At 32.8% G+C, this 14,177-nt stretch overlaps 1 protein-coding gene across 3 annotated transcripts; it reads right to left on the bottom strand.

Moving 5' to 3' along the window:
- Positions 1-393: 393 nt before the first annotated feature.
- On the bottom strand, positions 394-6,374 carry LOC120200500 (DNA topoisomerase 1 alpha-like). 3 transcript variants are annotated; one of them, XM_039201334.1, is made up of 16 exons: positions 6,287-6,374; positions 4,158-5,353; positions 3,788-3,982; positions 3,551-3,631; positions 3,218-3,277; positions 3,009-3,103; positions 2,760-2,916; positions 2,556-2,681; positions 2,347-2,427; positions 2,028-2,118; positions 1,813-1,946; positions 1,502-1,570; positions 1,323-1,412; positions 1,046-1,149; positions 793-961; positions 394-711 (listed from the first exon to the last, which is right to left on the bottom strand). In XM_039201334.1, the coding sequence occupies exons 2-16, from the start codon at positions 5,337-5,339 to the stop codon at positions 643-645; spliced, it is 2,703 nt and encodes a 900-aa protein (XP_039057265.1). In that variant the 5' UTR covers positions 5,340-5,353; positions 6,287-6,374; the 3' UTR covers positions 394-642. The 3 variants fall into 3 exon arrangements, with proteins under 3 accessions (XP_039057265.1, XP_039057266.1, XP_039057267.1); XM_039201335.1 differs by having other exon boundaries at positions 4,158-5,383; positions 6,287-6,357; XM_039201336.1 differs by lacking the exon at positions 394-711 and having other exon boundaries at positions 887-961; positions 1,077-1,149.
- Between the last annotated feature and the right edge of the window lie 7,803 nt (positions 6,375-14,177).

Genomic DNA, 14,177 nt, shown 5'->3' on the forward strand with positions numbered 1-14,177 from the left:
TACTTCCAAAAATAAACATACATAAATACAATATTATTCGTTCCAACCCGATTCATTAAGCAACATGCTGGGATGAGGGACTTTGTTCAATTGCATTGGTTGAATGTGGTGGGTGTAAATGGATAATTTCTTTTAAGATGAGAAGTGTCATAATTCATTTTCCAATTTTAAATTATTGAAAAGGGTGGTTGAAGAATGTTCCCATCCATTAGGATGGTTCCAGTTTAGTTTTCTTAGGACAGTATGCACCGAAAACAACATTATGCGAAATCTTGAACGGGATAATGGTAAACAAGGAAAAGTACAAAATTAACTCTGTTTATGAACCATTCTTCAATGTATCTCAGAGTCCCAACATATAACAGTTAGTAAGAAATGTTCAAAAGTTAAAACAACAATTTCTTTTACCATGGAACAGCTTGAGTAGATGTAAAAAGAAACTGGCCAACCAGCCTTCTGATTAGATTAGATCGACATGTAACATGAATTTTCAGCTAAAATCGAGAAAAAAAATGAATACTTTAATGTAAGAATGGATGATTATTCAAGAAGAGGGCCTTTTGGTTCATCTTTTTCCTTGTGGCCCGCCGGTAGGTCGGAGTAAGAATTTAAAAGCACCAACCTGGTAATCGCTACAGATGATCAGAATCTGAAATCCGGATCCACATCCATAGCCCAAGCAAACTTTGCCAGAAGAGACTTGTTGAAAATCTGTGAAGCAACATAACATAGGAAAATGAACCTCGATTGAATAATGTGTCGTTTCAATAGTGTGAACTGGATATGGTTTACCTTCTCGATGGGAACTTCATGTCGCTTGCACCATGCAACCGTGATCCTAGGGTCAAGGTAATTGATTTTGGATGTTCCCAATGCCACAGTTTTCAGATCCTCTTTAGTTTGCATGTCTCGATCCATCTTCTCGATCTTTGCATTTGTTTGTTTGATCTTTTTCTCTATCCTGCATCGAACATGAATCAATGATAGAGTTGGTAAGCAAAAATTTGCATGGAAGGCTTAAGAAAAATGGGATGAGCTATCATACGCTTCAGGAGTCAAATTTCTCTTCTGCTTCCCATCAGCATCCTTCAATGGCGGCTTCCCTTTCTTAGCTCTATCCAAATCAGCTTTTAGCTCTTTTAGAACCCCCTACATACAATAGAAAAAAGTCGGCCCAATGGTTAAAATGGAAAAGCACCAATGCCCAGAAGAAAATGTTTAAATCTGAAACCACTCAGGATTTTTCTAGGAATACGACACTAAAAGTACATGTAAAGCCTTGGAAGTTTTCCGAGAAAATTTGTAGAAGAGTAATTAATTACCTTGAGTTCTGTTATTTTATCGGTCAATCTCGACATCTGTGCACTATGAGATTTTGAGATACTACGTTGATGATTGCAAATGATTGCAACCTGCAGGAAGAATAATCAAAATTCTAGATACCAAAAAGTTAAAATAGATAACGTCCTCAGCTTAGAATCTAGCCAGAAACAGCCCTTACCTCTTTGTTTGCTCGCTGATAAGTTACTACTTTTTCTGCCACATCCCCATCTTTGGTTTCTTTATTTAACTGTCATTTTAACCAAACAAAGCCAAATAAGAAAACTGTTTAGAAAAAAATTTACACTACAAAACCACAATGGTATGCTATCAGAAAAGTGTTTGCCCGCTACATTGAAAGCTCTCGTAAGTCCTTTATAGTTTATATACCCCTATAACCATTATGGTCCAATATATTTATCTCAGATACTGATGTCTCACATCTAGGCTAGGCACACATGCATAATAGAGTAAAATGCATGTATGACATACCATATCATCCAATGTAATGGAAGCGTTATAGGTACGGAAGACTTTGGCCGTAAGACCAGGCATGAGTTCCTTCAAATGAGCATTTAGTTTGCTTGTATCAAGCTCATCAAAAAGATCATCAGTTTTGCTTTTCTCTGCATAAAGGAGAGATCACACTCTTCAGCTCAGGTCATATCATGCACGTATGAATTTTAACCACGGGTGATCAAACTCACCAGTTTGAAACTGTCCAATTGCCTTGTACACAGGAAGCTCAACCTCTACCGTATTCACATACTGAATTGAATCTTTACCAAGGAAGTCAAACTAAATGTCAAAAAAAAAATGTTGAACATTAATCAATTAGCGGGTAAATGACTATCTGCAATAGAATTCAACAAAACAACAATTTCCAAGCCTAATATGAATTGCATATTAACCAAAACTAACCAGTTTTTACTTGTGAAGTCTTAGAAAAATTAGGCTCATTCCAACAAATTACCAATGAAATGCTGAATATCTCTTCTTAGAGGCTAGAGCATACTCCAGCCTTACCTTCAACTTATTTGGAGGAATACATTCAACATTTCCTACTTTAAGCGTGCAGCAACCAACAGTATCAGCTTCATCATCATCCTGCATATGACAAAATCAGGTCAGACCTTTTATTTCCTCCACTGAATTCACTCCTATCCACAGTTAATGTACTTGCATACATGTCGAAAGAAGCAGAAAATGGATTGTTCATGGTAGACATGATATACCTTCTCATTCCCCGCCCTAAGAGCTAATTTATCAATAAGATATGTTGCAACTGCTATTTGTCTCTTTGTAACATCTTTTTCTGTAAAATTCTTAGTATACGCTGCTCTGATGTTCTTGATATAATCCTGCATTTAAAGCATATATATCCATTTATAGATGGCTCAATAAATAAAAACTAAAAGCATCATCACATTGGTTATTACCTTCAGCAGCCTTGCTTTCTCATATTTCTCCTTGTCACTTTGCCCCTTCAAAGAACTACTAGCTGCCAAAAATACATATTTGAATTCTTTCGGATTAATGGGATCATTCCAGAAAGCTAACCATGTAACAGTATTGTCGTGTTTTATATCTTTCCATCTGCCAATCAAACAAAAGCCCAAAGTTAATAATTTCCAATCTTTTCATATATGTTAGAAAATAAACACACTCTTTATCTCTTAAGTCTTAACCTTTCACCAGGGATTGGGCATTCCGGAATTGGGGCATCCTTTCTGATATTAATGGTAATGTCACATGGACGAATACGTCTTTTCAACTTTCCCATCTGATAAACAACAATGAATTGGAAGAGTGTAATATAAGAATCCCATAATTGAACTATCAGAATAAAGCATAATGTTCTCTACTGCATTGAAATTGTCAACCATGTCCCCAATACCTTTGGATGTTCTCCTCGGCCTCGGAAAAGCCCAGGTGGTTCAACTCTGAAATTTCCTACCTGCAATTATAGCAATCATTTGAATTAGGAAAAGGAAAGCGACCAATAAATCAAAAGAAAGCTATTCAAATTTATTTTATTTATTTATTTATTCTTATTCTTATTATTTTTTTGTAAATTTCGCTGCGATTGATGGACAAGGAGAAAGTTTCATATCAATATTATTCTCTAAAAACAGGGTAGAATGAAGATAAGGAAAAACAAATTAATAAATCCACGTAAAGAAGTTTTGAAAGGAATAAATTGAATTCTACACTGAAACTAAATCTTCACCTTCTCTTTGATACCATCAACAGTAGCCCACATATACTTCTCCTCCTGTTTCAACTTTTCTTCTTTCAAAGCCTTCTTCTCCTACAAAAAACAACCATGCTTAACTTATAAAATATCATTATTCATAGTTTACTTTAAAGGAACATGGAGCAAATATATATGCAGGTTCTAAGATGGATGTAGTATAAAAAAAAGCCTTAGTATGTTGAAGCCAAAACTTATTTTGAACCAACTTACTTCAGAACTCATTTGTTTCTTCTTCTCTTTCTCCTCCAAATGCCACTCGTGTATTGAAGTGAAATCACATTTGTCCAAGCCCTTAATGATATGGTTTTTTCCCAGTATCTTACTCCAGTCCTCCCAGAAATTCTTCTTGAACTGTGGTTTACTCATGTAATCTGTATCTTTCATTATAGCAAACATTGTTGCCACCTGCAGAATGAACATATCAGGTTAAAACATCCAGCAGAAAGTCAAATGAGAACTTTGAACTTTCATCAAACTGCAATATCGTTAACGAAATTCGTACGCAGAAAAACACATGATAACTCAACAATATATAACACTATAGATGGATGGATGGACAGAGAGAGAGAGAGAGAGATACCTCCTCTTGTTCAGGATTTAGATCAACTGGTCGTCCATCATACAACATCTTAACCCCGTGAGGCTTGTATGGAGGTGGGAATATTACACCACTATGAACCAAGGTACTCCACTTTTTCTGACCATCACCTGAACTAGGTGACAGCTTTGTTGACTTGCTATATTTAGAATTTTTCATCTCTTTCTTTGACTTTTTATTTATCATTTTAGATGAGGAAGATACAACTTTGATCGCTTTTTGCTTCATTGACAATGTTTTACTGTCAGATGAAACCGACTTTTTTATCTGCTGGGAAATTGGAATATGGTCATCATCATCTTCATCTTTTTCAGCTTTCACTGTAACTTGCTTGGATTTCATTGTTGTAGGTGTATCTGAAATCTTTGGCATTTTAGCATAAGACTGATCTGATGAATTGCCCTTATCAAGAGGTCTCTTATCTAGCAACAAAGAAGACTTTTGCTGCTTCTCCTTCATGATAGAACCATTCTGCTGTATTTTAGAAGCCAGAGGTTTCTTCTCATGAGATTCATATGGCTTACTACTTGATGTCCCCGTGTTCGACTTCATTTTGAACCTCGAAGACAAAGGAGCTTCGTCATCAGGATCTTCAGCAGATCCTTCTATCTTGATCTTTGGTACACATTGCCATGATAGGGTAGGAGTTGAAGTGCTTGCCCCTTTGTTGCCTTGGCTTGAGATCCCCTTAAGCCTTGCACTCAAAGGTTGTGAATCATTGTCATCGTCACTGTTTGGTTCAGTGGTTTTTATTGGTCTTTTCTCTTCCTTGAAAGCAGTAAACTTATGCTGCTTTGTTTCTTGCTTTGATTGATCATTTAGTGAAGTTGATGCCTTAGAATTCACTACTGATGACCTCGCTGGTGATGCCATTGCAGATGAATTTGATGATTTGGGAATCAAAATAGGTGATCTCACAGGAGGTGACTTAGAAGGTGGGATGGGCTTTTTCTGGGAACTGGAACTTTGACCATTGGGAGCTTGTGCATCAGAGGCCTGCCTCCCAGGTTGTCCATCATGCCTTTGAGAAGATGCCTTCTTTGCTTCCAAGTTTAACTGATTTTGCTTAGAGGACGAGGTATTATTCCTCTTGAACACTACAGGCCCATCATCATCCTCATCATCAAAATCAAAAACATGCTTGGCAGGAGCCTCAACAGCCATTCTAAAACCACTAACTGCTTTGGCGTGTATATCAAATCAAATATCTGATTAAGACAGAATTTCAATTACTTTGGGGAAAAATACTTTGCATCTAAAACCCTTATAAATCAACAACAAATTAATTGAACAGATTATAATTTCAGAAATAAAACAATAAGGAATCCTGAAATATCCCACTAAATAACTGTACCAAATATGCCACAACCTAAAATCCAAAAACCAACACGATAACTAGAAGAATAGTCGAAATCCAACAAATAAATAAAGCTTGTTTTCCTTCGAAACCTAAATGCTTACCATACATATGGCTGCGCAAAAAACCATAAAATCCCTGTAAACCATCCCAATACAAAACTAAATAGGTAAAAGCTAGAAGAACCAAAAAAAAAAAAAAAAAGAGCTCCAAACAAATTCCATAAGAAAAGAAATACACTACTCCAAACACCCCATATTCAAAAACCATCCTAATAATTAGCCCAATCATCGAAAATCTTCGTAAGAAAAAAAACATTTTCCTTCAAATCCATGTGCATAAACATGCAAAATGTCGCCAATAAGATCAAACTAATAACATTCTAAGTTCTACCTTACTTAAAAAGCCAAAACAATGGGGTAAAAGCTTCCGCTAGTGATAAAACCTAAGCAATAAAAATAGACCGATTGAAGCTTTTTTTCTCAGAAGAAGAAATAAAGCTAAATTCTCTACTTCTTTTCCCAAAATAAAACAGAGCCTTTTGCTCATAAAATTAACCAAATAGTCAAAAACAGTGAGCTTAAAATAACATAATTCCTGAAAATTTATAGAATTTAAAACATTTAAGCAATTAGGAAAACAGAAGATTAACCAACAAAGAAAAGTTGTCAATTTTGAGTACAGGAAGCCCTAAACATGAAAGAAATAGGGGAGATAAAAAGGGTACTGAAATTAATGGGTGGGAAAGAGTTACCTTCGGAACAAAAAGATCAAAGTTTAGATAGATCGATTCACCCCTTATTGATTTCTTTGTATAGGTTTCTTTCCCTTTTATTTTTTTAAAAATATATTTATTTATTCTCCTTTTGTTTTTCTCAGATTCTGAGCTGAGTTAAACGTAAAACTTTAAAACGATAAAGTTTAACAGACAGTCTTGCAGTTTGGGTAGGAAAACAAAGCAATCTCAAAGGGCCTTCGGCTTTCATTTTTTGGGAGACTTTAGGTCTTTAGCCCATTTTGTGTCCTTTATTTTGTTAAACTACAAGTTTAGCTCCCCAACTATCACATTTATTCCGTTTTAATCATCTAACTATCATTATTTTTCAAAATCATACTTAATGTTATGTTTTAATTTCATTTACCCGTTATTAAAAAGTTAACAAAACTACTACTGACATGGCATTTAAAAAAAATAATTGATGATTTGACATTATACTTTGGTGACATGTCTACACTACCATTAATTTTTTAACGATGGTCGACTAAAATGAAATCAAAATATAATATTAGATATGATTTTAAAACAAAATATAATTAGATCACTAAAATAGAATGAAAGTGATAGCTGAAGCGATAAAGATGTTTACCCAAACCTTTTTATCGCCTATTTGACTTTAGTTTGCTGTCCAAGTATCTAACTACATTTTTTTGTTAAATTATATATTTAAATATATTTTATAGTTTAAATAGATATTTGAAACTGATTTTATAATTTAAATAAATTATATATCATAATTATTAATTTGGGAAAAACTTTATGTTCAAGTTTCAATTCAATCAAGAAATCAAATTCATGTATTCAATTAGACTTAAAAAAGTTTTAATTATTAAATTGAATTTTAAAATTGAATTTAAATTTTATTTAAAAATTATATCAAATAAATTTTAATATATATATATATATATATATATCATCTAATTAATTTTGTTTAATCAATTTTACTTATTACTTGAATCAACATCGGAATCAATTTCTTTGGAGTTTGTCGGCATCAAATGGACCTTTTAAAATAGTTAAAAATAACAATTGGCTTTTGCAAAGAAGTTTCGTTGGAGATTTACTGAATAAGATTTGACAAATTGTCAAGTATTGATCAACTTGTGTATATTTCCATTTCTTTAATAAAATTCAAATTAAAATGATTATTTAACTGTAAAATTTTCAGCTGTAAAATTTAGGATAGAGTATATAAATAATATTTTATTATAGAATATTATTTTATTGAGTCCCCTAATTATTAAAAGTTACAAATTATCCATTGATTATAGGACGTTACTTTATTGAGCCTTTGACTATTAAAATTTATAAAATTGCTACCCACTATTCATATGTTCCAAATTCGTTCTTTTCCCTTAAATAAATAGCGGCCATCTAAGTTAGACATTAATATGCTAATTAAGATATAATAAAATCATATTTTAATGATGTCTACTTGCATTATTGTTGCTTTCAAGCACTGGTTTGGCAGCATAATCTTTCAAGCACTGGTTTAGCAGCATAATGTTTCAAGCACTAGTTCGACGACATAATGTAAACGGGGATTTGATCCATAAAATACGATTCAAACTGTTCCAAAATCATATTTTATCATATCATAGTCAACAAGTTAATGTTTAGCTCAAACGAGTGTCAATTTTTTCACAGAAAAGAACGAGCTTGAAATATATAAATAGTCAGTGATCATTTTGTAACTTTAATAATAAAGGGACTTAGCAAAGCATCTATATATAACCATTTTTGTAACTTTTAATAGTCAATAGACTCAAAAAAATGGTGTCATATAGTTGGAAGATCATTTGTATTCTTTACCCTAAAATCCACTACCAATAAGCCACACCAAATCCACATTAATTTTTTTCTTTTTATTTGAGAGATGTAAATGGGTTATAAAAAATACAATAGATCAGTGTAAAAAGGACCCCCTCCATTCGAAAGGAATACAAGAAAGTTTTCTTTTCTCTGAAAAATTTGGTAACAGAAAGGGGACATCCCCATTTTCAAATCAATACACAGAAACATAGAATATTTATAAAAAAATAAACCAAACAACAATACAACGAGGCCAGATCATTCGAAACAAAAAAGGAAAAAGGGTGAGTTTCGTTACCTCTGTGGTACGTCATCGTCAGAGCGTCACAGTTGGTGAGTGAAGTAGGAAACGACGGGACCTTTAGGATATTTAGAGGGTCGTTTTATTAGAATTTATCCCCGAATTCAACTGCTAGGGAATGAATCGAGGAGCAAGGGCTAGCATAGGTTTGATTTGGGTCATTATCGATCGTCGTTGGAAGCGTTGAGCGTCAACAGGGAGGAGTTTTAGCCTTAGATCACTGAGGTTTCGTTTGAGCGTTGTTTAGGATCCCTTGGTTTGTGTCTAGTATCGAAATGAGGAGAGAGCACCACCAGTTTACGGTGGCCAACGACGTTGATAGGGACCTTTGGAACCCTTGGCCAGTGTAGACACTCATTTTCGTCCGAAATTTATATATACATATATATATATATATATAGTTTTTAAAACATTTTGAAAAAATATATATAATATATAGTTTTTGAAAACATTTTTAAAAATTATATATAATATATAGTTTTTGAAAACATTTTGATAACTTATATAATATATAGTTTTGAAAACATTTTGAAAACTTATATGATATATAGTTTTGAAAACATATATCATATATAGTTTTAAAACGTTTTTGAAAACATATATAATATATAGTTTTAAAACATTTTGAAAACTAATAATATTTTTGAAAATTTTAAAAATTATAATATATAGTTTTAAAATTTTAAAAAATATTATATATTTTATTTTTTATATTATTTTTATTATTATTATTTTATATTTTTTTTTTTTTTTTTTTTTTAGCTCCAGTCTAAATAGGGCCGAGTAGCCTGACCCAGCAGACCCGGTTCAGCCCAAAGGGAAAGTAAGGTTTTGTATTTTAGCAAGGCACCGCAAGGAGTTCTCACCGGGGCGCGTGAGATCACGTGCCTATGCTAAACCGACCGTTTCGGCATCAAACAGAGGAACACGAAGGGAAACAACCACCACATTTAGCAACAATATCCCGGCTAAATCGGGACTGACCCATCCCGTTTTAGTCGGTCAAACAAGAAACAGACCGAAAAGAACAGGAACAACCCGTTGAGGGTGGAAACAAACCACCGACGGTGGGGTATAAATACCCCACCAAATCTGTGACAAGGGGAATATAGAAAATCAACCGGAGCCAGAACGAAAAACAACAGGAACCACAGAGAGCCAACACAACAATGAAAAAACCATCGCAACATCAAGGAAAAGGAGGAAACCGAAACTACACAACAACATAACCAATCAAAAACCATATCCGAAAGTAGCAAAGAAAATAAAAATCAGCGCATGCATCGGTGTTGATTCGAGAGAAGGGAGTCGTCAGAAAGAGAATATAAGTGTAATACCCCAAATAGTACGTCAGTGACTAATTTGAAAGGAATTAAAAACTTGGAGGACTAAATTGAATAAAAGGCAGAGTAGAAGAAAATTACTTAAGCAAGTCCAATGTGTAAGTGATAAAATAATGGGTATTTTGGTAATTTTAAGTGAAATGAATTTTAAAACCCATTGGATTTAAATAAAAAGGGGAAAGGAAGTCAAAGAAACTATTTTTCTTCTTCTTCCTTCTTCCCGTGGGTTTTGCTATCCTTCATAACTCCAAAGGTAAATTTTTAGTATTTGATTTTTCCTTTAGATTATGAGTAGTTTTTGTAACCTTAAGTGATATAGAAGCTTAAGGAAGGATTAAATGAGGTTAAAACAATGAAATGAAGGAAATATTGTAGATTTTAAAAAATGGGTTTTGAAATGATATGTTAGTATATTGGTTTTTATTGATGGTTAAAGGTAGATTTGACTTGTCAAAGAGGTAAATGAGAGAATATAAGCATTATATAGGATTAAGAACATATTAGAAAAAATTGTTTGATTCTTAGAATTGAATGTTTTTGAATGATTTTAGATGTTCTAAGAGGCTAAATGAAGGAATGTTAGTATGGTTAGTTAAGGAATAGTTTAATAGTATTGTATGGAGTAAATATAATGAGAATTAACCACATTGGGATAAAAATCGAGTTAAAAATTGGAAATTTTGGGCAAGGGTATCGGTACTGCTTAGAACAGTACCGATATTATAGGCTAAAATTTGATAAATTAGATGAGTAGTACCGATACTGAGTCAATCAGTATCGATACCGATGAGGTAGTATCGATACCATGATAAGGGGAATCGATACCAAGAAACATCAAATCTAATATTGGTATCGATATTGGTAAGGGGTATCGATACCAGGCAACATCAAACCTATTTTTGGTATCGATACTCGAATGGGGTATCGATACCCGAATGGGGTATCGGTACCATAGTATAGAAGTATTGGTACTAGGGTAGTAGTATCGATACTATGGAGCTAAAAATGTTAAAACATGTTAATATTAGTATATAAAGTTATTGATATATTCTTTTGAGTATTGTTTAAGTATAATGGTTAGAAAGTATTCTAACATTGAGTATGGTAAATGTTTTATGGATGCTTGAGTAGATCGGAACCAAGCTCCCGAAACAAGTAAAACAAAGGGCAAAGGCAATGTACCAGAGTAATCAGCCTTATATTTGGGATACATAGAAAGGAAATTCAGGTGAGTGCATTTAATTATGCACGTACATGCTACAATAGTTATAGTTGTAGAAATAATTAATGTAAGTATGGTGATTACCAAATGGCACTTCGTGTGCAAAATGTTAAGAAATTCATACTAAGTGTATGAATTGCAATATAGGGCACTTCATGTGCTAACATGATAAAAAATTCATACCAAGTGTATGAATTTCTGTATTAGGCACCTTGTGTGCTAAAGGATAAGAAATTCATACTAAGTGTATGAATTTTCGTATGGGAAATATATGGGTATAAATATAAGAACCACATAATAAGGAAATGGTTGATAAATGATGATATTAACATTAGGGATGTAAATTATGGAATACAAATTGAATTGAAAGATCCCGTGAGAGATGAAATTGTCAGAAGTTCATAATAGAAGATGAATTATCGTAATTGTATTGGATGAGTAAACCATGTAAATTTTAGTAAAATTGAGGTATTAATGCACTGGCAGTATGGGAATAAACCATAGAATGTATAATGGTAGAAAGGGTTAATTGATATGATGAATAATTATTATAGTAGAGATTGCTCTAAAATAAAAGATCAAGATGCCTAACTGAGCATATGAAAGAAATGTGTCATTTATACGAGTTAGATGAAAGACTAAGTGTATTTGAGGCCTAACTGTGCATATGACAGAAATGTGTCATTTATGCCAGTTAGATGAAAGACTAAGTGTCTTTGAGGCCTAACTGTACATATGACAGAAAGGTTTCATTTATGCCAGTTAGATGAAAGACTAAGTGTCTTTGAGGCTTAACTGTGCATATGACAGAAATGTGTCATTTATGCCAGTTAGATGAAAGACTAAGTGTCTTTGAGGCCTAACTGTGCATATGACAGAAAGGTGTCATTTATGCCAGTTAGATGAAAGACTAAGTGTATTTGAGGGCTAACTGTTCATATGACAGAAAGGTGTCATTTATGCCAGTTAGATGAAATACTAAGTGTCTTTGAGGCCTAGTTGTGCAATTGGCAGAAAGGTGTCAATTATGCCAATAAGATGAACGGTTAAGTACCGTTGAGTACAAAAATAGTGGCCTAACTGTGCATTGGCAGAAAGGCATCAATTATACCAGTTAAATGAACGTTAAACACTATTGAGTAAGAGAATAAATAAATTTTAATGTATGGTGATATGAAGGATATATATATATATATATATATATATATATATATATATATATATATATATATATACATACATATGATAATAGTATGAAAGGATGTTATAAAGGAATAAGGTAAACAGAATATCAAAGGCATGAAAGGATGCCAAAAATGAAAGGTATAATAATGTAAAAAAATGCATGTAAGGATGACACAATTGAAATGCATAATGATAAATGGAGGCTATAAATGAAAATAAAGAATAATGACTAAATAGATAAATGAAAAGGAAAAATGTAAAGGAAGATAGGTATGCTAGGCATACGAAAAAGAAATAAGAAAAATTGTGAATGAAATATGGTTTAAATGAGAAGGAGTATGGGATAATTAAAGAATATACGATTTAGTACAAAACAAATAAATGTGACATATTTATGTATATTCAAAGGTTACGTTACAATATCATGTCTCTCTAAGTAATTACTTAACGTGTGTTTATTTCACGTGTAGGTAGAGGCAAGGACTAGTGCATAAGGAGTGTAGTAGTAGCAACAGCTTTCATCAATTAAAGTTTGACTCGTCAGTAATATTATGACAATCTTATTCAATTTAAGAACTTAGTTGGCATGTAATTAAATTATGGTAAATATTTTGGAATGTAATTATGTGATAGTTTAGTATGTTGCTTTTAGAAATATCATATTTTATAGTTGATCAATTTGAAATAATTTTTTTACGGGTTTTCAAATGAAAAACATTTTTATAAAGTAATGTGACCTCTGTAGCTCGTGTACGAAAAGGTATATGGGATATGGGTGTTACAAGACGCCGGTTTCAAGGTAAAAAAATCGCAACTTTGGGCATAGATCTACGCCTATAGGGGGTTTTTTAGGACGAATAGGCTTTGGTTTTGTAATTATCGGGTTGAGGTGCGGCCGGAGCGACGGTCGGTACGGCAGGGAGGCCATCGGACGATGCCATCAGGGCCGGTTGAGTAGTTGAGAGGATTTGGAGAGGTTGGGGGAGATGATATTTGTGGTAAATGTTTAAAATGAGTTGGAAATGGGTTTTTTGAGTATTTATATACTAGGGACCTATTTGTAATTAGAGGATTTTTAAATCATTTCTGCCATCCCCAATTTTTAAAGTGTAATTCATTTTGGTCACCTGTTTTAATTTTGTCTCTGAATTTTCAATTTAATCCATGTTTACATTGTTTATATTTTGCAAATTAACCCTCTAACTTCTTGTTTTTTCCTTGCAGCCCATAATTAAAGCCTTTAATGTTTAGTTCTTTTCAATTTAATCATTTAATTCAAATTTTTATTTACATTTTTTACTTTTTATTTTATTTCATTTTCATTATTATTTTATTATCCCTTTTAATGATTTTTTACTTATTTTATTATTTTTCTTAAAACCTTTTTTAACCTTTTTCTCTCCTTTTATTTGGTATTTCTTTATTTTTTTTTATTTTTCAATTTAACATTCTTTTTGACTTTTTCAGTAATAATCTCAATCAATCAAAGGTAAGCAATTCAAATTAAATTTTTAAAATTTTGATTTAAATTTTAATTTCCATAATTAAGACAACTGACAAATTAATTGGTATCGAAAGGGAAGTACAGACGTGCTAGTCCTTCCTTGACTGTAACTGACTCTCGAACCTGACATATTTCTGGTAAAACACAGATTAGGTAAGATGGTGTCTGGTCGGCCTAAATATTTTTAAAAATATCGGTGGCAACTCTAACATTATTTCAAGTTGAAGCCCAATTCTGACCCACCCGAAAGGCGGTTGCGATAGCCAGTGAGAAGAAAATAGTGGAGAGGAAATAGAGTGGAGAACGGCCGTAAGGAGAGACTAGGAGAGTTAAGCGTGAGATGGGTTTTGTTTTTAGGTTCAGATTTGAGATTTTCATAGAATGGAAAAGAAATGAGTTACATATCTTTGGTTTTAGGGTTAATCATGCATAAGCCCCTAAATTTTAAGCGTATATTTTCTTTTTAGTCACCATTCTTAGAGGTAAATTGCAGTCCAGAT

Source organism: Hibiscus syriacus, unplaced genomic scaffold (genome assembly GCF_006381635.1).
Source record: "Hibiscus syriacus cultivar Baekdansim isolate YM2019G1 unplaced genomic scaffold, ASM638163v2 tig00005974_pilon, whole genome shotgun sequence".
NCBI classification, from domain to species: domain Eukaryota; kingdom Viridiplantae; phylum Streptophyta; class Magnoliopsida; order Malvales; family Malvaceae; genus Hibiscus; species Hibiscus syriacus.

Excerpts from the sequence above, each read along its gene's own strand:
- LOC120200500 (XM_039201334.1), bottom strand. The coding sequence starts at position 5,339 with ATGGCTGTTGAGGCTCCTGCCAAGCATGTTTTTGATTTTGATGATGAG. Across the intron at positions 3,278-3,550 it reads TTGATGGTATCAAAGAGAAG|GTAGGAAATTTCAGAGTTGA; the intron begins GTGAAGATTTAG and ends CTATAATTGCAG. Across the intron at positions 2,119-2,346 it reads TTCCTCCAAATAAGTTGAAG|TTTGACTTCCTTGGTAAAGA; the intron begins GTAAGGCTGGAG and ends TTTGACATTTAG.